The sequence below is a fragment of the Entelurus aequoreus genome, linkage group LG04 (genome assembly GCF_033978785.1).
Source record: "Entelurus aequoreus isolate RoL-2023_Sb linkage group LG04, RoL_Eaeq_v1.1, whole genome shotgun sequence".
Taxonomy (NCBI): Eukaryota; Metazoa; Chordata; class Actinopteri; order Syngnathiformes; family Syngnathidae; genus Entelurus; species Entelurus aequoreus.
Genome location: NC_084734.1, coordinates 89,941,513 through 89,967,602, shown reverse-complemented (window position 1 = coordinate 89,967,602; position 26,090 = coordinate 89,941,513). Strand labels below are relative to the sequence as shown.

The window sequence follows — 26,090 nt, the reverse complement described above, 5'->3', positions numbered from 1 at the left end:
AACAAATACATTTATAAAAAATAAGGTGTAATTGAAATACACTCCCTTTTTCAGAAGCAAAATGTAACTTCATTGATATCAAAATACTTTTTCTTGAACATTGTTGCTAAACTTTGGCACCTCAAATTCATATAACATGGTACCTGACACATGCTAACTCACTGGTTCTTAACCTGGGTTTGATCGAACCCTAGGGGTTCGGTGAGTCGGCCTCAGGGGTTCGGTGGAGCCTCCACCGCATCGTGTAAATAAAAACTTCTCCCTATCGGCGTCTTATAGATACCCCCAAACAATGTTCCCTCTAATTTTCCATATGCGTGAGCAAACGCAAAAACTCCTTGAGGATTCAGTGGAGCACATGTGAGCGACGCCAGACGTGCACACTGTGGCCACACCTGTCCCAAACCTGACTAAATAACCAGTTAAATGTTTTATTATTATAATCAAATGACAGCAGTCATTTCCATATTTTCTAATATAAGTGTTTTGGCCCACTTACAATGACAATAACAAAACATATTGTTTTTCATGAGCTATGTACTAGTATTGTGAATTTAGAAGTGAATGGACAATGTGGCTACAACACCACTCTAGCACTCCTGTCGACTGAAAACACTGGACAGCACCATGCTACAACCCAGCTAACTAGCAACAATGAAGCTACGAAGAAACGGGAGGTCCCTGTAGAGGGTAATAAATCTACCAGTGAAAATCCTCCCTGGAACACACTTGGTGCAAAGCCAAAGAGAAGACCACCTCCCTGCGACAAGGGAGAATGGATATCTGGCAGGACCCAGCGCCCCGATATCTCTGATCTGACCGGCTGGCCTGCGCTACCATCTTCAGCCAGGCATACTGCGTCATCAACTCCACTGCCACGTAGGACACAGCAGCGGACAGCTGAGAAGAGGAGAACTACCAATAAACCTCCCTAGCAAGCAAGTGTCCAACTAAAGAACAGGTTTGCCCCACTGTTGATGGACAATGGATCCCCCTCTGATTGCCTGAATAACCCACCATCACCACGCAGAAGGGTAAGACCTGCTAACTTTACACCACAGAGAAAGCTAACGAGAGCTCCTGAAAATCTGATTGTGGGGGACTTTTCTGTAAAAGATATGAAAAGCAATAATAACACCAAAGTACTCTGCTTTCCGAAGGATATCCAATCCAATCCAATCCACTTTATTTATATAGCACATTTACACAACAAGAATGTTTCCAAAGTGCTGCACAGCCATGTTAAAAACAATATTAAAAACAATATTAAAAACTATATTAAAAACAATATTAAAAACAATATTATGCTACACCAATGACTGAATAAAAACAAAGAATAAATGAATAGAAAACCAATACAGAGACAATATAAAAAATAAATATGATTAAAAACGATTTTAAAGGGTGAAACCAATTAAAACAGTAAAATAGACATCAAAATTTATAACCCTGACCCTAACCACACAGGACAACAGAGGACAGAAGACCACACAACTCACGTAGTGTTAAAAGCCAAAGAATAAAAGTGGGTCTTTAGACGAGACTTAAAACACTCCACTGTGGGAGCAGTTTGAACATGGAGGGGCAGAGTGTTCCAGAGTTTAGGGCCGACCACAGAGAAGGCCCTGTCTCCCCTGGTTTTAAGTCTCGTCCTGGGCACCACGAGCTGGAGCTGGCTCTCGGACCTCAGAGCGCGCGCAGGAGTGTAAATTTGGATGAGGTCCGAGATATACTGAGGTGCCAGTCCATGTAAAGCTTTAAAAACAAACAGCAAGGATTTAAAATCAATTCTAAAATGAACAGGGAGCCAGTGCAAACTCCGAAGAATTGGGGTTATATGCTCACGTTTCCTGGCCCCTGTTAAAAGTCGTGCTGCCGCGTTCTGGACTAACTGCAACCGGGAGAGAGCTTTTTGGCTAATGCCAGCATAAAGTGCATTGCAGTAGTCTAGGCGACTTGAAATAAAAGCATGCACGACTTGTTCAAAAAGGTTAAAAGATAAAAATGGTTTTACCTTTGCTAAAAGACGAAGATGATAAAAACACGATTTTAAAACGCCATTGACTTGTTTGTCAAATTTAAAATCGCTGTCTATAGTGACGCCAAGGCTGGTGACTTTGGGACGCACATGATTTTGCAATGGTCCCAAGTCAGTGAGGGCCGGACCAAAAACTGAAATTTCCGTTTTTCCCTCATTCATTATTAAAAAATTCTGGGCTAACCAAGCCTTGACATCACATAGACAGTTGAGAAGGGGTGTCAGGGGGCCGTGGCCTTTTGAAATTGGCATATACATTTGGCAGTCATCTGCATAAAAGTGATAAGACACTCCATGTTTCTTAAAAATCTCTCCAAGAGGGAGAATGTACAAGGAAAACAGGATGGGGCCTAGAATGGATCCCTGGGGGACACCACAGTAAAGCGGAGCAGAAGAAGAGGTGGCGTCCCCCAGCCTGACAGAGAAGGACCTCTCTGACAGGTAGGATCTGAACCACTCTAATGCAGTCCCCCTGACACCCACACAGTCTCTCAGGCGGTCTAAAAGAATTGTGTGGTCGACTGTGTCAAAGGCAGCTGTAAGATCTAAAAGCACTAAAATGGCAGAGCTACCAGAATCAGACATTAAAAGCAAGTCATTAAAAACCTTTAAAAGTGCAGATTCAGTACTGTGCAAAGCCTTGTATCCAGACTGAAATGGATCTAAAGTGCTATTTTCATCTAAAAAAGGCTGCAGCTGCGCTAAAACACATTTCTCCAGAATTTTTGACACAAAAGGTAATTTGGAAATGGGCCGATAATTTGACAAACATGTCGGATCTAGACCTGTTTTTTTAATCAAAGGCTCGACAACAGCTCTTTTACAAAAAGAGGGGACCCAGCCAGAAATCAAGCTGCTGTTGATGATGTCCCTAACAGACAAGTCAATAGTGCCCCAGATTTCTTTAAAAAAGCGAGGGGGGACTGGGTCTGTGGGACAGGACGAGGGTTTCAGTTTGTGGACTATTCCTGTAAGCTCAGGCATGGACACAGGCTCAAAGTGACTAAACACAGCCAAGCACTGAGTGGCCACATTAAAACTCAATGGAGAGCGAGAAAGATTTGCCCGAATAAAAGCAACCTTATCGTTAAAAAAGGAGAGAAATTTTTCACAAGTTTCACTTGTCATCTCCAGTAAAGTGGCTGGATTCGGATTAAGAACATAACTAATAGTATTAAAAAGAACACGTGGCTTGCTGATACTATTTAAAATTAAGTCTGACAGATATTTTGTTTTTTCAGCTTTAACCACACTTTGATAGTTCTGACAGTTTTCTTTTAAAATTTGATAAGAAACCTCCAAGTGATCCCCTTTCCACTTGCGCTCCGCCCTTCGCCACTCACGCCGAGCTGTGCGTGTGGTTTCATTGAGCCAAGGCTCCTGTTTTGGCTTTGGACGTATAGCTTTGAGGGGCGCTATACTATCCAGAACCTCAGAACATGTAGAAAGAAAAGAGCACATCAATTGTTCAGTGTCTGCAGAGTGTGATATACTCTGCATGGAGACAGTGAATAAAGGGGAGAAGGTGGCTGCGGTGTCAGACCTAATAACACGCCCATGACGCACGGCAAGTGGTTTCACATCAGGGTCCAAACTTAAATTAAACATAACAGGACTGTGATCAGAAAACACAGCATCACCAACAACGACATTGTCAACATTAAAACCATGAGACAATACGAGGTCTAGCGTATGCCCACGTTCATGTGTGGAACCAAACACAGACTGTATAAAATTAAAAGAGTCAATGACATTCAGGAAGCTCCTGGATAGAGGTTCGTCTGGGCAGCAGGTGTGAATATTAAAGTCACCAACAATAAGAACACGATCATATTTGGGCAGAATTTCGGCCAGAAATTCAGAAAAGTCATTTATGAAGTCTTTGTGGTACTTAGGTGGTCGATAAACTACAGCACACAGGACGACATCAGAAAGACCCAGCTCAAACATGCATAGTTCGAAGCTTGAAAAGGAGGATTGCAGGCGGATCTGACGGCATTTAAAGTCATTTTTAAAAACGACTGCTAATCCTCCTCCTTTTCGGCCAGACGACCGCGGAGAATTAAAATACGAGCACTCCGGTGATAAAAGTTCATTTAGAGGAGCGAACTCACCAGTTCTCAGCCAAGTCTCCGTCACACAGAGGAAGTCCAGCCCGCGGGAGACGAATAAATCCTTCAGGATAAATGTTTTGTTTGTCAAGGATCTTGCGTTAACAAGACCGAACTTAACGGGGGCCGGCGCGTCCAAGGCTGGTGCTGATCTGGGTGGGGCCCGACACAGAGCCCGCAGGTGGCGGGAATTCACTCCGCACCTCCGGGGGCGGGGACAGCAGGAGCGCGGCGGGCGAGCTTCCCCCTGCAGACCAACGACAGGAACAATCCAGGACCCGGCGGGATCCAGCAAACGTGGGTGCAGGAAGAAACCAGGTACCGGTCCATACCTCCTTCGGGAAGTCACGGAAAGCCGGGCCAGGAGTGCCCTAACTTTCACCAGCTGGCCGCCACGTTTACCGCGGCGCCGATGACGCTTTCGCCGGGGGAGAGGAGCCAGAGGGCGAAAAAGGAAGGCAGGAATCCGGCCAGGTGAGAAAGCTGACTGGGACGTCGGAAAACTAACGTCGAAGTTGATCATATCCGTGTGAGAGGGACAAAGATCCAACAGCGTTTGGAGGTCATACACAAACAGTGAGTTGACAGGTACAGCAAAAGACGCGAACAGCACAAAAACAAGCAAAGCTGACAGCGAGAGACGGCAAGCCTTAGCACATACTGGCGCCATCTTGGATCCCATATGGTATCTGACATGGAAAAAAGAATCCTGGAAATTGTCGCTGCACACCCAAATGTGAAAAATATCATCCTGCACATTGGTTTTAATGACATTGTAAAACAACAATCAAGAGAGCTGAAAGAGCACTTCAATAAACTCTTTGAAACAGTCAGCGCTGTGAATGCTGACGTTTTTATCAGTGGTCCTCTACCCCCAATCAGGAGAGGAGCTGAGAGATTCAGTAGACTTTACTCGCTGAATGAGTGGCTATCAAGTGCACTTCTTGCTCGTTCAATGCATTTTATTGACAATTTTAGCTTTTTCTGGGACCGCAGGCATCTTTTTAAGGCAGACGGACTTTGCCTGAATAAGATGGGAGTAAAGCTATTCATGAACAACATGTTTCACTTCCTGCATCTTGCATCTATCATCACTGCCAAGGACAAGAGACAAGAGGAGCCACCGAGGAAGGAAGACACAACACAGCCTATCAGGAACGTCGAAGGAGGACCGCCACTGCAAAAGGAGAACGTCGACCATGAGATACACCAGAGCAAAGAGGAGAGGTGTCTATCCTCCTCTACCGCCCCTCCCTCCATTCTGAATGCATGTGAAGATCCCTCCCCCACATCCCCCAAGCCATCCACGTCTCCATCTTTCTCCCTCCCTCAAGTAGACCTTTCTCCCCCCTTCTCCCCCTTGGAGTTCCGGGAGCTACCCCCACTCACGCCCCACCCTACTCAGATTTTTACCCCCCTAGATCATCGCTCACCTCCACCACCCCCTCCACGAAGGCGTGCTCCACAACCCCCCAGCCATACTTCACCTTTCTCACGCCAACCCCTTACACGCCCTCAACGTCCACCTTCAGTAGTTCGTCCCAGCTCTGACGCTGCTCACTCCCCCTCCCCCTTACGGCAAACCCCGCCTCGCCCTGACAGCAGTCCTGAATATTTCTGATACAGAAAAGGGTTCAGCAGTAGACCACATTATCAGCTGGGCCCAAGGTTGCCTACATCAAATCATGGCACCTTCTACATCCCTGTTGTGACTACCAAGAGAGTAAACATTGGGAAACTTAGCCACCCTGCTAACCTAAACAATCTCATTCCTATTATCTCCAAATCAAAGCCAACATCGAAGCCTGTCAATAACACCATCAGGATGGGTCTGCTCAATGTCAGGTCTCTGAATAGCAAATCATTTTTAGTCAATGATTTTATTAGCACTTCTAAACTTGACTTTATGTTTTTAACTGAAACATGGCTGGAACAAAATAACAGTGCAAGCATTCTGATCGAGACAGCACCCCCCAACTATAACTTCATTGATATATGTAGATCGGGGAAAAGAGGTGGAGGGGTTGCTGCTATATTTAAAAACATGTTTCAGGGGAAACAGATGTCACTCGGTGAGTTTACATCATTTGAATACCTGTGTGCTGTGTTGAAATGCTCTCCCAAAATTCTCTTGTTAATTATCTACAGGCCACCTAAATATTCTGCAAATTTTTTTGATGATTTTACTGAACTATTGTCTAGCATCTCCACTGACTTTGACTGCCTGGTTATAACTGGTGATTTTAATTTTCATATTGACGATTTAAATGACAAGGGCGCAAAAGAACTTTTTACTATTTTAGACACATTTGAACTGTCTCAACATGTGAAAGAGGCTACACATTATAAGGGACACACCCTGGACCTGATTATCACAAAAGGTCTCAATGTTTCTGATGTTCTTGTGATTGATCCCTCATTGTCTGATCATTTCTGTGTTTTCTTTAATATTTCTGTAATTCCGGACACACAAACAGAATCAAAGAATGTCAAAAAGCGGTACATAAATGAACATGCTAATGTCCTCTTTAAAAACGCCATCTCCTCACTACCACCTCTAAACCCATGTCATGCTGATGATCTTGTAAGCAACTTTAATTCCAAAATTGTGAATATCATAGATATCATTGCACCTGTTACAGTTAAAACGATTTCTGGCAAGCAAAAGGCACCCTGGAGAAAATCTGCTGCTGTAACAGCCCAGAGAAGAGAGTGCAGGAAGGCTGAACGAATCTGGCGGAATACAAAACTTCATATTCACCATGACATCTATAAAGAGAGCCTCCAGGCCTACAATTTAGTCTTAAAAAGTGCTAGAGAAACATTCTTCTCCAATATCATAAACAGCAACACAAATAAGGCCAAAACCCTATTCACAATCGTTGACAGACTGACTAAACCCCCAACACAAATACCAGCCGAACTCCATTCCACGCAGAAATGCAATGACTTTGCATTCTTTTATACTGATAAAATTGAAGGCATCAGACGCACCATCAATATCTCAAGTAAAAAAGTTGGATCACCACCCCATTTAGGCAAAAGTAACACAGCAATGATGGCAAGCTTTAATGCCATAGACTCTAAAACTCTAGTGGAAACGGTGACAGCTCTAAAGTCATCCACCTGCTGCCTTGATGTTTTACCTACCAACTTCTTTAAGAATGTTTTTGACTGCCTATCAACAGACATCTTGCAAATAGTTAATAATTCTATTAAATCGGGCAATTTCCCGAAGGCTTTCAAAACTGCAGTCATTAAACCTCTTCTAAAAAAGCAGAGCCTAGATGCCTCTGTTATCAACAACTACAGACCAATTTCAAATCTACCATTCATAAGTAAAATAATTGAGAAAGTTGTCCTCCAACAACTAAATCACTTCTTGGCTTCTACTGGCTGCCACAACAACTTCCAGTCAGGATTTCGACCTCTTCATAGCACAGAGACGGCCCTTCTTAAAGTTATAAATGACATCCATCTAAACACAGACTCTGGCAAAACTTCAGTATTAATGCTTTTGGACCTCAGTGCTGCATTTGACACTGTCGACCACTCAATACTTTTGGACAGGTTGGAAAACTGGGTGGGGATCTCAGGCACAGTTTTAAGCTGGTTCAAGTCATATCTACAAGATAGGAACTATTTTGTTTCCATTGGTGACTTTGTATCAGAACCAACCAACGTAACGTGTGGAGTCCCCCAAGGTTCAATCTTGGGGCCGACTTTATTTAACATCTATATGCTCCCACTAGGACAAATCATGCAAAATAATAACATTGACCATCATTGCTATGCCGATGACACCCAAATCTATGTAGCGCTATCACCAAATGACTATCGCCCCATAGATCTTCTGTGCCAGTGCTTTGAGCAAGTCAAACACTGGATGTGCCAAAATTTCCTACAACTAAATGAAGATAAAACTGAGATAATTGTTTTTGGTGCTAAAAAACAAAGGTTTAAAGTCATCCAACACCTTCAATCACTGTCCCTGAAAACCTCAAATAAAGCCAGAAATCTTGGGGTTATTTTAGATTCTGATTTACATTTCGACAGTCACATCAAATCAGTAACAAAATCGGCCTACTATCACCTCAAAAATGTAAAAAGACTTAGAGGGCTCATGTCAGCTCAAGACTTAGAAAAACTTGTACATGCCTTTATTACCAGTAGGCTAGACTATTGTAATGGTCTCCTTGCAGGTCTTCCCAAAAAAACTGTCAGGCAGCTACAGCTTGTTCAGAACGCTGCTGCTAGAGTTCTAACAAAGACCAAAAAATGTGAGCACATTACACCAATTCTTAAATCCTTACATTGGCTCCCTGTACATCAGAGAATAGATTTCAAAATCCTCCTGCTCACATATAAATCACTACATGGTCTAGGGCCCAAGTATATCACTGATATGCTCCCACTATATACGCCCTCTAGATCACTAAGATCTTCTGAGACCAATCTGTTAGCGGTTCCAAGAGTAAACTCAAATCAAGGGAGATCATCATTCAGTCACTATGCAACACATAGCTGGAATAAACTTCCTGAAGATGTCAGACTCTCCCCAACTCTCACTACTTTTAAAACTAGACTGAAAACTTTTATGTTCACCTTAGCTTTCAGCTAAATCTTTTAATCTTTTAACTTTTAACGTCTGCACTGTTTTTATTTTTATTGTCTGCATTTTAATTTTGCTTTTATTTTCTTTCATTTCACTTTGTTGTCTGTGAAGCACTTTGAGTCTGCCTTGTGTATGAAAAGCGCTATACAAATAAAGTTGCCTTGCCTTGCCTTGCCTATTGTATGTCTGGGTGGGGGTCCTGCTTTGGAAATAATGTGTACCCCTTTCAGATATTGCATTTAGTTCCCACTAAAACCTTCACATGTTGCACAATGAGATGTAAACATGGGATTATGTGTACATTCCTGTAAAAAATATATATTGATTTGTATTTCTTTAATATAATAACATAATTTCATGATTCATATTTGTAAATTAAGATTCAATTAAGAAAAAAAAAAAGTTTTTCTCTAAAGAAGGGTTCGGTGAATGCGCATATGAAACTGGTGAGGTTCGGTACCTCCAACAAGGTGAAGAACCACTGTGCTAACTGTTAGAATGCTAACTTTAACATGCTAACATGCTAACATTAGCATGCTCAATCAATCAATCAAAGTTCATTTATATAGCCCTAAATCACAAGTGTCTCAAAGGGCTGCACAAGCCCCAACGACATCCTCAGATCCCACATCAGGGCAAGAAAAAACTCAACCCAATGGGATACAATGAGAAACCTTGGAGGGGACCGCAGATGTGGGGACCCCCCACTGGGCGACCGGTGCAATGGACGTCGAATGAAGTGAAGTGAATTATATTTATATAGCGCTTTTCTCGAGTGACTCAAAGTGCTTTACATAGTGAAACCCAATATCTAAGTTACATTTAAACCAATGTAGGTGGCACTGGGAGCAGGTGGGTAAAGTATCTTGCCCAAGGACACAACGGCAGTGACTAGGATGGCGAAAGCTGGGATCGAACCTGGAACCCTCAAGTTGCTGGCACGGCCACTCTACCAACCGAGCTGTACCGCCCGGATCTAGTTAATAGTGTGAGAGTCCAGTCCATAGTGGATCTAACATAATAATGTGAGAGTCCAGTCCATAGTGGATCTAACATAATAGTGAGAGTCCAGTCCATAGTGGATCTAACATAATAGTGGGAGTCCAGTCCATAGTGGATCTGACATAATAGTGAGAGTCCAGTCCATAGTGGATCTGACATAATATTGTGAGAGTCCAGTCCATAGTGGATCTAACATAATAGTGTGAGAGTCCAGTCCATAGTGGATCTAACATAATAGTGAGAGTCCAGTCCATAGTGGATCTAACCTAATAGTGTGAGAGTCCAGTCCATAGTGGATCTAACATAATAGTGAGAGTCCAGTCCATAGTGGATCTAACATAATAGTGAGAGTCCAGTCCATAGTGGATCTAACATAATAGTGAGAGTCCAGTCCATAGTGGATCTAACATAATAGTGGGAGTCCAGTCCATAGTGGATCTGACATAATAGTGAGAGTCCAGTCCATAGTGGATCTAACATAATAGTGAGAGTCCAGTCCATAGTGGATCTAACATAATAGAGAGAGTCCAGTCCATAGTGGATCTAACATAATAGTGGGAGTCCAGTCCATAGTGGATCTGACATAATAGTGAGAGTCCAGTCCATAGTGGATCTGACATAATATTGTGAGAGTCCAGTCCATAGTGGATCTAACATAATAGTGTGAGAGTCCAGTCCATAGTGGATCTAACATAATAGTGAGAGTCCAGTCCATAGTGGATCTAACCTAATAGTGTGAGAGTCCAGTCCATAGTGGATCTAACATAATAGTGAGAGTCCAGTCCATAGTGGATCTAACATAATAGTGAGAGTCCAGTCCATAGTGGATCTAACATAATAGTGAGAGTCCAGTCCATAGTGGATCTAACATAATAGTGAGAGTCCAGTCCATAGTGGATCTAACATAATAGTGTGAGAGTCCAGTCCATAGTGGATCTAACATAATAGTGTGAGTCCAGTCCATAGTGGATCGAACATAATAGTGAGAGTCCAGTCCATAGTGGATCTAACATAATAGTGAGAGTCCAGTCCATAGTGGATCTAACATAATAGTGAGAGTCCAGTCCATAGTGGATCTAACATAATAGTGTGAGAGTCCAGTCCATAGTGGATCTAACATAATAGTGTGAGTCCAGTCCATAGTGGATCGAACATAATAGTGAGAGTCCAGTCCATAGTGGATCTAACATAATAGTGAGAGTCCAGTCCATAGTGGATCTAACATAATAGTGAGAGTCCAGTCCATAGTGGATCTAACATAATAGTGTGAGAGTCCAGTCCATAGTGGATCTAACATAATAGTGAGAGTCCAGTCCATAGTGGATCTAACCTAATAGTGTGAGAGTACAGTCCATAGTGGATCTAACATAATAGTGAGAGTCCAGTCCATAGTGGATCGAACATAATAGTGAGAGTCCAGTCCATAGTGGATCTAACATAATAGTGAGAGTCCAGTCCATAGTGGATCTAACATAATAGTGAGAGTCCAGTCCATAGTGGATCTAACATAATAGTGAGAGTCCAGTCCATAGTGGATCTAACATAATAGTGTGAGAGTCCAGTCCATAGTGGATCTAACATAATAGTGTGAGTCCAGTCCATAGTGGATCGAACATAATAGTGAGAGTCCAGTCCATAGTGGATCTAACATAATAGTGAGAGTCCAGTCCATAGTGGATCTAACATAATAGTGAGAGTCCAGTCCATAGTGGATCTAACATAATAGTGTGAGAGTCCAGTCCATAGTGGATCTAACATAATAGTGTGAGTCCAGTCCATAGTGGATCGAACATAATAGTGAGAGTCCAGTCCATAGTGGATCTAACATAATAGTGAGAGTCCAGTCCATAGTGGATCTAACATAATAGTGAGAGTCCAGTCCATAGTGGATCTAACATAATAGTGTGAGAGTCCAGTCCATAGTGGATCTAACATAATAGTGAGAGTCCAGTCCATAGTGGATCTAACCTAATAGTGTGAGAGTACAGTCCATAGTGGATCTAACATAATAGTGAGAGTCCAGTCCATAGTGGATCGAACATAATAGTGAGAGTCCAGTCCATAGTGGATCTAACATAATAGTGAGAGTCCAGTCCATAGTGGATCTAACATAATAGTGAGAGTCCAGTCCATAGTGGATCTAACATCATAGTGTGAGAGTCCAGTCCATAGTGGATCTAACATAATAGTGTGAGTCCAGTCCATAGTGGATCGAACATAATAGTGAGAGTCCAGTCCATAGTGGATCTAACATAATAGTGAGAGTCCAGTCCATAGTGGATCTAACATAATAGTGAGAGTCCAGTCCATAGTGGATCTAACATAATAGTGTGAGAGTCCAGTCCATAGTGGATCTAACATAATAGTGAGAGTCCAGTCCATAGTGGATCTAACCTAATAGTGTGAGAGTACAGTCCATAGTGGATCTAACATAATAGTGAGAGTCCAGTCCATAGTGGATCTAACATAATAGTGAGAGTCCAGTCCATAGTGGATCCAACATAATAGTGAGAGTCCAGTCCATAGTGGATCTAACATAATAGTGAGAGTCCAGTCCATAGTGGATCTAACATCATAGTGTGAGAGTCCAGTCCATAGTGGATCTAACATAATAGTGTGAGTCCAGTCCATAGTGGATCGAACATAATAGTGAGAGTCCAGTCCATAGTGGATCTAACATAATAGTGAGAGTCCAGTCCATAGTGGATCTAACATAATAGTGAGAGTCCAGTCCATAGTGGATCTAACATAATAGTGTGAGAGTCCAGTCCATAGTGGATCCAACATAATAGTGAGAGTCCAGTCCATAGTGGATCTAACATAATAGTGTGAGAGTCCAGTCCATAGTGGATCTAACATAATAGTGAGAGTCCAGTCCATAGTGGATCTAACATAATAGTGAGAGTCCAGTCCATAGTGGATCTAACATAATAGTGTGAGAGTCCAGTCCATAGTGGATCCAACATAATAGTGAGAGTCCAGTCCATAGTGGATCTAACATAATAGTGTGAGAGTCCAGTCCATAGTGGATCTAACATAATAGTGAGAGTCCAGTCCATAGTGGATCTAACATAATAGTGTGAGAGTCCAGTCCATAGTGGATCTAACATAATAGTGAGAGTCCAGTCCATAGTGGGGCCAGCAGGGGATCATCTTGAGTGGAGACAAGTCAGCAGCGCAGAGACGTCCCCAACTGATGCAGAGATGAGTGGTCCACCCCGGGTCCCGACTTTGAACAGCTAGCGCATTCTGTGGTCATCTTAATAACCTCTCCACGCAGGAGAGGGGGAGCAGAGAAGAAAATATATGGCAGATCAACTGGTCTAAAAGGGGGGTCTATTTAAATGCTAGAGAATACAAATGAGTTTTAAGATGGGACTTAAATGCCAACTTGTTAAGCCACTCTTACAGAGGTTCTCCTCAGGATCATATAACTTGTTATGTGGTATATGCTAACTTTTATTTGCCAATTTTGCAGCTGTTCACCTAAGAGTCAGATAACCTAGTACTTCACACACGTTAACTGTTAACATGCTAACTTTAGCATGCTAGCATTCTAAAATTGGTGGTGGTGGTGGGTCAGGGAATCAGGAAGGACGCGACAACTACTGTCAAGCGTTTAATCGTAAATTGTTTTTCTTTAACTTTAGGAACAATGGATAAGTACTGTTAGATGGCTTAAAATTTGGCCCATGGGCACAGGCTGACTTATTTTGGTATTGTGGGGAACACAGATTGTACATTAGAATCCCGGACGAGCCCCCAAATTGTTGCGTCTGACCAGTCTTCCTCTCAGGGAATAAAAGTCACTGGTCAATCCCAAATTCTTTCAGATGACATATATGTTGAGTAAAAAGGACCATCAAGACAGAATAGGAATATCATCAAGTTTTACTAAAGCTTTAGGAGACCACCCTTACATCCATCCATCCATTTTCTACCGCTTATTCCCTTCGGGGTCGCTGGAGCCTATCTCAGCTACATTCGGGCGGAAGGCGGGGTACACCCTGGACAAGTCGCCACCTCATCGCAGGGCCAACACAGATAGACAGACAACATTCACACTCACATTCACACACTAGGGCCAATTTAGTGTTGCCAATCAACCTATCCCCAGGTGCATGTCTTTGGAAATGGGGGGAAGCCGGAGACAGCATCCAGAAGCGGTCTGAAAGCCAAACGGAAAGAGACAACTTATTGAATATGAAAACAGCCCCCACCCTACCCAGAAAGGAATACAGCCTCTCTGTTCTAATACTGATAAGGTAAAAAGGGAGTATGTCATACTCCCACATTCCAACGCCTTCAAGGTAAAGCACAGAGTTTACTTGCGGACATAAGATACAAGCATAAAGAGTACACATGGGAAAATATTAGCTGCTTTAAACATGACTATGAATAAAGAAATAACTCTTAAAAATATATGCATTGTCCACAGTACATTTAAATGTGCCTTGTTTACGTCCATGGAACGAAACATCACAAACCCGGAAAGGGTTTGGTGCCGTCTTCGTGACGTCATATGCAGGGCGTCCAATGATTGGTCAAAATAGCCGTAAATAAGGTCTGGCAATGTCACGCCACGTAGAAGGACTTGCCTAAAAGGGTACAATTGCAAAAAACTGATCATTGTAGTGTTAGCTTTTATACTAGTGAATTCATTCAGTTTAAGAATAAACTCATCTATTCCTATACGGACAACCAAATAAGAGCGAACGAAGATAATCACGTTGCGCAGATGACATCTAGTGGAGAAATACATCATTGCAGGTTGCCCTTCCTCTTTGGGAAATGCACTTCGGTATAAAGACCAGATAGATAATCAACATTGTATACTTAAGTATTATTAGACACTATTTTATCACGATGTAAGAACTACTTCAAAACGAGTGAAGTGAAGAATGTTTCATTTTGAAATACTTGCTGAGTTCCACTCCTGTCCATAGGGTGGCGGACATGCTTTCTTTGTCAACGGCAAGAAGAAGAAGAAGAAGAAGATGTTGCTGGGGCTGCAGACACGACCTAGAGAACCACTGGCCTTTTAGTCTCTGCAGGCCCGGCTGCACTCCGCCTGTCACGGCGGCAACTAGTGCGCCTTACAGGTAAATACACCTTCTTAAGACTGTCGGTGAGCCAAATGTTGTAATGTGTGCCTCTTGTCATTCAGTGCGTCAAGCGTCCCCCAAGCTGTCATCCTGCAGTGCAGCAGCAGCCTTGTCCATTTGAACGCTGCACTGTAGCTCGCATCGTAGTCTAGTTTCTAAAATATGTTCCATAAAGTGCGTCTGTTTATTCGTGGCTGACATAAACGCACGTCTTCGGTCGTCCGAGCCTCAGCCGTAGCATGTGGGCGATGGCGTTTAGCATGTTAGCTTGTGTGCAACAGTGTGGTGAACTTTAACCTGCGTGGCCGCATAATGGCTCCATGTGTCAAACACAGCCGTGTTAGATGACTGCGAGGGTGCGTGGACGAGCCTTTTAAAGTGCTGCTACGACGGGGCGAGCTTCAACGAAGCAGAGGGCGTGTTGGAAAGCGATCGAAAGGCATTATGGTGGAAGAGTTGCTAAACGTCAACACTGCTTTATTTGCAGTAAGTCAGGCCTGGGCAATCATTTTGACTAGAGGGGCCGAATTTACAGAACTAATACAAAACCTCACAATAATGTCTGATTGAATGTTAAAAAGGTTATGACAGACTGTCTTAAAAACAAAATTGATTTTTTTTTCATGTTTTTACTGAATGAGACTCCCAGAAAGTACAAACCCCGTTTCCATATGAGTTGGGAAATTGTGTTAGATGTAAATATAAACGGAATACAATGATTTGCAAACCCTTTTCAAGCCATATTCAGTTGAATATGCTACAAAGACAACATATTTCATGTTCAAACTGATAAACTTTTTTTTTTGTGCAAATAATCATTAACTTTGGAATTTGATGGCAGCAACACGTGACAAAGAAGTTGGGAAAGGTGGCAATAAATAGTGATAAAGTTGAGGAATGCTCATCAAAGACTTATTTGGAACATCCCACAGGTGAACAGGCTAATTGGGAACAGGTGGGTGCCATGATTGGCTATAAAAGTAGATTCCATGAAATGCTCAGTCATTCACAAACAAGGATGGGGCGAGGGTCACCACTTTGTCAACAAATGCCTGAGCAAATTGTTGAACAGTTTAAGAACAACCTTTCTCAAGCAGCTATTGCAAGGAATTGAGGGATTTCACCATCTACGCTCCGTAATATCATCAAAGGGTTCAGAGAATGTGGAGAAATCACTGCACGTAAGCAGCTAAGCCCGTGACCTTCCATCCCTCAGGCTGTACTGCATCAACAAGCCACATCAGTGTGTAAAAGATATCACCACATGGGCTCAGGAACACTTCAGAAACCCACTGTCAGTAACTACAGTTGGTCGCTACATCTGTAAGTGCAAGTTAAAACTCTCCTATGCAAGGCGAAAACCGTTTATCAACAACACCCAGAAACGCCGTCGGCTTCGCTGGGCCTGAGCTCATCTAAGATGGACTGATGCAAAGTGGAAAAGTGTTCTGTGGTCTGATGAGTCCACGTTTCAAATTGTTTTTGGAAACTGTGGACGTCGTGTCCTCCGGACCAAAGAGGAAAAGAACCATCCGGATTATTATAGGTGAAAAGTGTAAAAGGCAGCATGTGTGATGGTATGGGGGTGTATTAGTGGCCAAAACATGGGTAACTTACACATCTGTGAAGGCACCATTAATGCTGAAAGGTACATACAGCTTTTGGAGCAACATATGTTGCCATCCAAGCAACGTTACCATGGACGCCCCTGCTTATTTCAGCAAGACAATGCCAAGCCACGTGTTACATCAACATGGCTTCATAGTAAAAGAGTGCGGGTACTAGACTGGCCTGCCTGTAGTCCAGACCTGTCTCCCATTGAAAATGTGTTTGGCATTATGAAGCCTAAAATAGCAGAAGGGAGACCCCCGGACTGTTGAACAACTTAAGCTGTACATCAAGCAAGAATGGGAAAGAATTCCACTTAAAAAATGTGTCTCCTCACTTCCCAAACCTTTACTGAGTGTTGTTAAAAGGAAAGGCCATGTAACACAGTGGTGAACATGCCCTTTCCCAACTTCTTTGTCACGTGTTGCAGCCATGAAATTCTAAGTTAATTATTATTTGCAAAAAAAAAAATGTTTATGAGTTTGAACATGAAATATGTTGTCTTTGTAGCATATTTAACTGAATATGGCTTGAAAAGGATTTGCAAATCATTGTATTCTGTTTATATTTACATCTAACACCACTTCCCAACTCATATGGAAACGGGGTTTGTACATGAAAATAAAGAATGTGGGATTTACAATATTAACTATGACCGATAAAACACTGAATATTGACAACGTATGAACGTCACACACCATCTCGATCGACATATTTTACAATCAAGCGAAACACAACAAAAATGCAACAAATAGCCATATATGAACACGAAGGGTAAAAAAACAAAAAACGACCTAAAATCTGATAAATCACTAAGCTTTAGAACTTTGTTGTAAATATTTCCTTCCGCATCTGTCCCTGACACCCGCATTTCAGGTTGGCCGCTCTGGAAACACTCTGTGGAAACGCTCCCCACCCACACCGCTTGGTGCCTCGTCTGAGCTGCTGTGACTTACATTACCATAGTAACTCATTAGATGACCATAGTAACTAGTATATCATGCAAAAGCGCAGATTCCAACCATTAAATAAATAAATAAATGGGTTAAACTTGTATAGCGCTTTTCTACCTTCAAGGTACTCAAAGCGCTTTTGACAGTATTTCCACATTTACCCATTCACACACACATTCACACACTGATGGCGGGAGCTGCCATGCAAGGCGCTAACCAGCAGCCATCAGGAGCAAGGGTGAAGTGTCTTTCCCAAGGACACAACGGACGTTGAAATACTTAGTATAGTTGAAGACTTACAGTCATTAGAAAACATCACTGCACATCATGATGGCAGCTACACTTTACATCTTTAAAGATGTAAAAAAAAAATATTTGGGAATCACCGGCGGGCCAGATTGAAAAGCTTGACGGGCCGCATGTGGTCCCCAGGCCTTAATTTGCCCAGGTTTGCAGTAAGTGTAAACAATAATGTGTTAAAAGTGCATTTTCTTGTGGATGCACCACTTGAAATCAGGGAGCATTGTCACTCTACTTCCCAATGGCTAAGCTGTCTACCAAGTTGTGTAATAAGTCTTATCAGCAGCCAGCAGGTTGTTAAGGTTAAACAGTTGAACTTCCTGAACGTCTCAGTGTTTCCCATAAACTGCCAAGATACCTGTGGTGGTGGGGGCGTGGCTATGGGCGTGGTCACCATGACACCATCGAGTAATTTGCATAATTTACTACAATGATATGATTTTCTCTAAAAAGGCTCAAAAAATGTATACTTACTAATTAATAATAACAGTTTTGTTTTAAACATCCATCCATCCATCCATTTTACAATATAATTACAACACTTTATGTACATATTTATATACAGATTTGAACAATAAGTTATTCACTGAAATATATTTATTAATTGTGGTTCTTACAAAAAATATTATCTTATAAAATATAAAAGCTAAAATGTCTCTTAAAGCTCTGCCCCTTTAATTAGTGCATACTAAATAATTTAACTTTAGCCTACTACTACAAGCATATTATTTACCAGCAACATAAAGTGAAACAGAGGCAGAGGTGTCCTGCCACAGTCAGTAACAAATAAACAGAAAACAGTAGTGGTCAAATACAAATAAGGCAACAAGAGAAGTATCCTACACTTCTCTTTTGTAAAGTAAATGTGAACAGCCTATATGGGCATCTACATCAACTATATGATTTGCCTGAGAAGCTGGATAGGACAAAAAAAAAAAAAAAATTAACAAAACAAAAAAAACATCTATTTGTGGCGGACGTAATTCTTTCGTGGCGGGCCGCCACAAATAAATGAATGTGTGGGAAACACTGCGTCTACTCGCCCATGTGTTGACTGTGTACACATAGACATTGCTATTAATTAGATGATATAATGTATAAATAAATAAAAACTAACTACAGTAGAACATCAATTTAAATAACGTAATTGGTTCATGGTTTGTAAATCGAAAATTTGTAGAGTGAATCAAGAGTTTCCAAAAAGAAGAATGGGTTCCAGCCTGAACATCAGTCTATATTTTAGTTAATGTTTGTACACTCTGAACACAAAGTGCTACAGCCGGGGTGTCAAAGTCAAGGCCCGCGGGCCAGATTTGGCCCACAAATGAATTATCTATGGCCCCTGGGATGATATTTGATTAGTATTAGAACCAGCCCGCAGGCCACAGCTGTGATGGCGCTAGGAATGTTCAAAATGGGGTCCCACTTTTTTGTAACTGTTTTGAAAACAAATGATAAATGTATGCATGATCCTGTTGTATCTCACATTCTATATTGTGTTTTGGAAAAAAGTTGTCATAAACGTTACTTCATTCATTAAAAAAATAATACAAAAGAAAACACATTTTTATGCATATGTAAATGTATTCAGTTATAAACATTCATTCACTTTCTTCTTTCCTTCATGGATCTAAACTTACCGCTGCCGGTATTTTTTTCTATGTTTTTATTGTAATATTTTTAGAATGTGTTTGTTCTATTTTTGGCCAAAGTAAGATAAAGAAAACCATCTGAAGCTGTCTTTATTTTGTAGTTTTAACGCCATGATTTTAATAGTCCGGCCCGCGTGTGCACAGATTTTCCTCCATGCGGCCCCTGAGCTCAAATGTGCTATAGGCCAGTGTTTTTCAACCTTTTTTGAGCCAAGGCACATTTTTTGCGTTGAAAAAATGCGGAGGCACACCACCAGCAGACATCATTAAAACACCACCAGCAGACATCATTAAAAAACAAAACTCAGTTGACAGTAAAAAGTCGTTGTCACAATTGTTGGGTATGACTTTACAGCCTAATTAAGCATGCATCACTATAGCTCTTGTCTCAAAGTAGGTGTACTGTCACATCACACCCTGACTTATTTGGACTTTTTTGCTGTTTTCCTGTGTGTAGTGTTTTAGTTCTTGTCTTGCGCTCCTATTTTGGTGGTTTTTTTCTCTTTTTTGGTATTTTCCTGTAGCAGTTTCATGTCTTCCTTTGAGCGATGTTTCCCGCATCTACTTTGTTTTAGCAATCAAGAATTTTTCAGTTGTTTTATCCTTCTTTGTGTGGACATTGTTGATTGTCATGTCATGTTCGGATGTACTTTGCTCCACAGTAAGTCTTTGCTGTCGTCCAGCATTCTGTTTTTGTTTACTTTGTAGCCAGTTCAGTTTTAATTTAGTTCCGCATAGTCTTCCCTAAGCTTCAATGCCTTTTCTTAGGGGCACTCACCTTTTGTTTATTTTTGGTTTAAGCATTAGACACCTTTTTACCTGCACGCTGCCTCCCGCTGTTTCTGACATCTACAAAGCAATTAGCTACCGGCTGCCACCTACTGATATGGAAGAGTATTACACGTTTACTCTGCCGAGCTCTAGACAGCACCGACACTCAACAACAACACATCATTTGCAGACTGTAATTACTGGTTTGCAAAAAATATTTTTAACCCAAATAGGTTAAACTAGATAATCTCCCACGGCACACCAAACTGTATCTCACGGCACAGTGGTTGAAAAACACTGCTATAGACTACTGTATGTCAAACAAACATAATACATGGGGATGGTTCAACTTTCTACTTTATAACAAGCAGAAGCAAACAATGAGAAATCCTGAGCTTTAACAACCATATTTCCACACTAATATCGGTAGGTTGGAGTTCAAATCCCAGCCGAGTCATACCAAAGACTATAAAAATGGGAGCCATTACCTCCCTGCTTGGCACTCAGCATCAAGGGTTGGAATTGGAGGTTAAATCACCAAAATGATTCCTGGGCGCGGCGCCGCTGCTGCTCACTGCTCCCCAAGGGGATGGGTCAAATGCAGAGGACAAATTTCACCACATCTAGTGTGTGTGTGACAATCATTGGTACTTTAACTTTAACTTTAATGAAATGTTTAAAAAGTAAAAATCCACCCACATGGACAAAGCGCTGAATGAAAGGAGCAGAGCTGTAGGGCAGCTGACCCCCAACCATCTTCCGTGTCTGCCTTCTGTTTCAGGAGCGGTACCTGTCGTATCTTTTCCTCAATATGCAATAAGTCTGCTCTGGCATATTTTCCAGGAATGTCAGGTGTCTTTACAATTCAAACTTGTTGTGGCACAGTAACTGAGCCTGCTTCGTTAATCATACTCGCGAGCGCCATAAATGTACTGTACTTATTAGGCCTGGGCCGATAACAAATTTTGCTCGACGATGTATTGACCTACAAATTATTGCAGACAAACTATATTTACAGGGTTTCCCACACATTCATTTATTTGTGGCGGCCCGCCACGAAAGAATTACGTCCGCCACAAATAAAATTTAAAAAAAAAAAATTATTATTAATTTATTTTTTTTGTCCTGTCCAGCTTCTCAGGCAAATCATATAGTTGATGTAGATGCCCATATAGGCTGTTCACATTTACTTTACAAAAGAGAAGTGTAGGATACTTCTCTTGTTGCCTTATTTGTATTTGACTTTATTAAATGTATTTCTATTAGAAACACAACATGTGTATATAACAAAGGGTGCAAAGTGTGCAGGCAGTAGGAAACACATGGTTAAGTGTAGGGAGTAAAACTGATGGCAGTCTAAAGTTCAACATTTTTGGAGCTCTTTGTTCAGTGGATCAGATGTTTGATGAAGCTCTGTGTCTATCTACCACCACTACTGTTTTCTGTTTATTTGTTACTGACTGTGGCAGGACACCTGTTTCACTTTATGTTGCTGGTAAATAATATGCTTGTAGTAGTGGGCTAAAGTTAAATGATTTAGTATGCACTAATTAAAGGGGCAGAGCTTTAGGAGACATTTTAGCTTTTATATTTTATAAGATATATTTTTTGTAAGAACCACAATTAATAAATATATTTCAGTGAATAACTTATGGTTCAAATCTGTATATAAATAAGTACATAAAGTGTTGTAATTGTATTGTAAAATGGATGGATGGATGGACGTTTAAAACAAAACTGTTATTATTAATTAGTAAGTATACATTTTTTGAGCCTTTTTAGAGAAAATCATATCATTGTAGTAAATTATGCAAATTACTCGACGATGTCATGGTGACCACGCCCATATCCACGCCCCCACCACCACAGGTATCTTGGCAGTTTATGGGAAATGATTTATTTATGTCATTTTGTTTTGGGACCACTAAAAAATGGTCCTAGTGTGTGAATGTGAGTGTGAATGTTGTCTGTCTATCTGTGTTGGCCCTGTGATGAGGTGGCGACTTGTCCAGGGTGTACCCCGCCTTCCGCCCGAATGCAGCTGAGATAGGCTCCAGCACCCCCCGTGACCCCAAAAGGGACAAGCTGTAGAAAATGGATGGATGGATGGAGGTTTTGGGACCTAATTAACCACTGATGTAATGGTAATGCATAATAATAATGGAAGTATATCCTTTTCAAATGCAATTGACTTGTATTTCTCGTATATTTAGGGAGCGAGTCCCTTTGGGACAGAGGACCCTATTGTATTTCTAGCGTTTTATTATTATACCGCCGCCTCTTTGAGCTGTAATTTGACCCCCTTAACATGCTTCAAAACTCACCATATTGGACACACACATCAGGACGGGCAAAAATTGCGATCTAATAAAAAAACCAAACCCCAAAACTCAAAATTGCGCTCTAGCGCCCCCTAGGAAGAAAACAGACAAAACTGCCTCTAACTCCCAGTAGGAATGTCATAGAGACATGAAACAAAAACCTCTATGTAGTCTCACTTAGACCTATATTTCATACACTGACAACCCCCAGCAAAAATCAACAGGAAGTTTGCAATTCCCCCTTCAAAACAAAAGTTGAGTAAAAACAGTCACCTTTTTTCAAACATTATCTCCTCTGAGCGCGTTTGTCATGTCGGCTTCAAACTAGCACAGGAGAGAGATTGAACCCTTCTTATTAAAAGTTGATGAAAGACTTTTAATTACTGCTCCGGTTTGGATTTTATGAGCCCTCAAAGTCGGTCCCGTCCATCGCTGCTTGCAGCTTTAATTTAACATTGTAACTTGTAACTATGGGGCGGCATAGCTCGGTTGGTAGAGTGGCCGTGCCAGCAACTTGAGGGTTCCAGGTTCGAATCCCGCTTCCGCCATCCTAGTCACTGCCTTTGTGTCCTTGGGCAAGACACTTTACCCACCTGCTCCCAGTGCCACCCACACTGGTTTATATGTAACTTAGATATTGGGTTTCACTATGTAAAGCGCTTTGAGTCACTAGAGAAAAGTGCTATGTAAATATAATTCACTTCACTAAATCACTTCAAATGTAAACTTTTAAATACCAACTTAAATAAATAAAACAAACAAATAATGCAAATGAAATATACTTTGTCTGTAAGCAATTTTTTTTTACTTGAATAAAAAAAATCTGAATCAATAAAATAGGTTACTTCTCTTTTACGGATGTGCTCATAGCTCTTATGAGTCAATTCCACCATTTTTTTATTATCTTTTTCCAAGTAGCCTGACTTTGGAAAAGTGTACAGTTTGTCTCGGTGCGGTCACTTGTTTTTTTCATTTTGTACGATCCTTTTGAATCCAGTTTGTTGCTCGCTTTCACATTGTAAATAATGCCTTTGTCCAACAACTATGGCTACCCAGACCCACAATGCATTGCAAAATCATGCGGCCTTTTGAAACCCCATTGGCATGCTTGCCAACCTTGAGACCTCTGAATTCGGGAGATGGGGGTGTATATTGTAGCGTCCCGGAAGAGTTAGTGTTGCAAGGGGTTCTGGGTATTTGTTCTGTTGTGTTTATGTTGTGTTACGGTGCAGATGTTCTCCCGAAATGTGTTTGTCATTCTTGTTTGGTGTGGGTTCACAGTGTGGTGCATATTTGTAACAGTGTTAAAGTTGTTTATACGGCTACCCTCAGTGTGACCTGTATGGCTGTTGATCAAGTATGTCTTGCATTCACTTGTGTGTGTGAAAAGCCGTAGATATTACGTGACTGAGCCGGCACGCAACGGCAGTGCCTTTTAAGGCTTGTCCCCAATATTGTCGTCTGAGAGGAAACCGCAAGAATGGTTGCCCTGGGAGATTTTCGGGAGGGTCACTGAAATCCGGGAGTCTCCCGGGAAAATCGGGATGGTTGGCAAGTAGGCGTATTGGCGAAATAGCGATTTCCTGCCGGGACTGACTCATGGTATAACCCTCCAACAGACCCTAATATTGACTTCCTTTCTCCTTCAAAGCAGGTGTTTTCTTGTGCTGACGTGATGCTTGAGGAGCCCCCCGCAGAGCACTGAGCCTCTCTTGGCCGTCGGAATCATGGACTCTCCGTCAGCACAGACCCCGCCACCGCAGGCCTCTTTAGCCAAAAGGGGTCACCCCTTGCTTTCCAGCGGGCCGCTGAGCGCCACACTGGGGCCTCAAGGGAAGCACTACATCTGCGGCTCCATGGCGGCGTTCACCAACATCATGGTGACCTTCCCCATCCAGAAGGTTCTCTTCCGCCAGCAGTTGCACGGCGTGCTGGCCGTGGAGGCGGTGCAGCAGCTCCAGAGGGACGGGCTGCGGAATCTCTACCGGGGTCTGCTCCCCCCGCTGCTCCAAAAAAGCACCACGGTGGCCATCATGTTCGGTTTGTACGAGGACTTCTCCAGAGTCCTTCTGAAGCGGGCAGAAGGCAGCGGCGTGCCGGAGCTGGTCACACGGAGCTTCGCCGCCGCACTGGCGGGAACAGCAGAAGCGTTCCTGACCCCCTTCGAGCGTGTGCAGACACTCCTTCAGGACCACCGGCACCACGGGCGCTTCAACAACACGGCCCACACCTTCCGGACACTTCTGACAGAGTACGGCGTCAGGGAGTGCTACCGCGGCCTGGTGCCCATCGTGCTCCGCAACGGGCCCAGCAACGTGCTCTTCTTCGGCCTGCGCGGGCCCATAAAGGAGCAGCTCCCGGAAGCTACAAGCAGACCGGGTCACCTCGTCGTGGACTTCGTCTGCGGCGGAGTCCTGGGGGCGGCCCTCGGGATCATGTTCTTCCCGTTGAACGTGGTCAAGTCGCGGGCGCAGTCTCAGGTGGGCGGCGCCTTCCAGCCGTGCAGGCATGTGCTGCTCACAGTGTGGCGAGAGCGCGGCGGGAGCGTGGCCATGCTCTTCAGGGGCGCCCACCTCAACTACCACCGCTCGCTCCTCTCATGGGGCATCATCAACGCCACCTACGAGCTGCTGCTGAAGATCGTGTGAGAGACTCGGATGTTTCCAGAGGGGCGGCGCTGACGTTGCACAGTCGGTCGGCATGAGCTGACCACTTGTCGTCATGACTCTGTAGAGACATTGAAACTACTAAACTTGTGCCAGGGTCCAGATGGGGGAAGGTTTTCTCTGTGCGTGCGTGCATGTGTGTGTGTGTGTGCACCTTTTTTACGGTTTCAAGCAAAAAAAAGCATATTTAACCATTATGACGCAGTGAATTTCCCCAAAGAACTGTCAAGAAAAGAGGAATAAAATATTAGTTTCCTGCTTCACAGCCATGAGGATTGCAACCATACTAAATACTACTGCTACTGTATTTATTACTGGGACAGTATTTATAATGAGGTAAAAAAATGACCCCTTTTATTTGCTTTTCTAAAATTGTCTATGACATTTATTTTGGTCTCCCTCCACTCCGTCCTTATGCCACGCTTGCTCTCCTCCTCCGTCCATAATGTGTTGACATAATGGCTCACATTTCACGGTGGAGCAGCCGCCCCCTGACAGACTGCAGAGGCGGCGCGGGAGGGAAGGCGGAGGTAAATGTTCAGTGGCACAAAAAGCTCAAGCTGCCATGTAAATGTAAATGCACCACTTAGCCTACTTCTTCACCGCTCTTTTCATTTCAACAGTTTGTAAAGTGTTGCCATTTTTACAAGAGCGAAAACCTACCCTGTGAGAGTAAATGCTTTCCCCACCCTAAAGCACAACCAAATAAAAGGTCGTTGAATGGTTGCCTGTGTACGTTTCCTTCAAGGTGCTGCTTGCAACCTCCTCAGTTACATTTTTCAAAGCAAAACATACAACAAGAACTCCCAACGGCTAGTTTTCAAGGGTCCCCAACCTTTTTTGCACCAGGGACCGATTTAAAGGCCTACTGAAATGATTTTTATTTCTTTAAACGGGGATAGCAGATCCATTCTATGTGTCATACTTGATCATTTCGCGATATTGCCA

General features: G+C 42.6%; 1 protein-coding gene across 2 annotated transcripts; it reads left to right on the top strand.

Moving 5' to 3' along the window:
- The first annotated feature begins 906 nt into the window (after positions 1-906).
- On the top strand, positions 907-25,862 carry slc25a51b (solute carrier family 25 member 51b). Of its 2 annotated transcripts, none has more exons than XM_062045997.1 (3): positions 907-1,034; positions 14,713-14,868; positions 24,131-25,862. In XM_062045997.1, the coding sequence occupies exon 3, from the start codon at positions 24,204-24,206 to the stop codon at positions 25,122-25,124; it is 921 nt and encodes a 306-aa protein (XP_061901981.1). In that variant the 5' UTR covers positions 907-1,034; positions 14,713-14,868; positions 24,131-24,203; the 3' UTR covers positions 25,125-25,862. The 2 variants fall into 2 exon arrangements, with proteins under 2 accessions (XP_061901981.1, XP_061901979.1); XM_062045995.1 differs by having other exon boundaries at positions 908-1,034; positions 24,128-25,862.
- Positions 25,863-26,090: the final 228 nt, after the last annotated feature.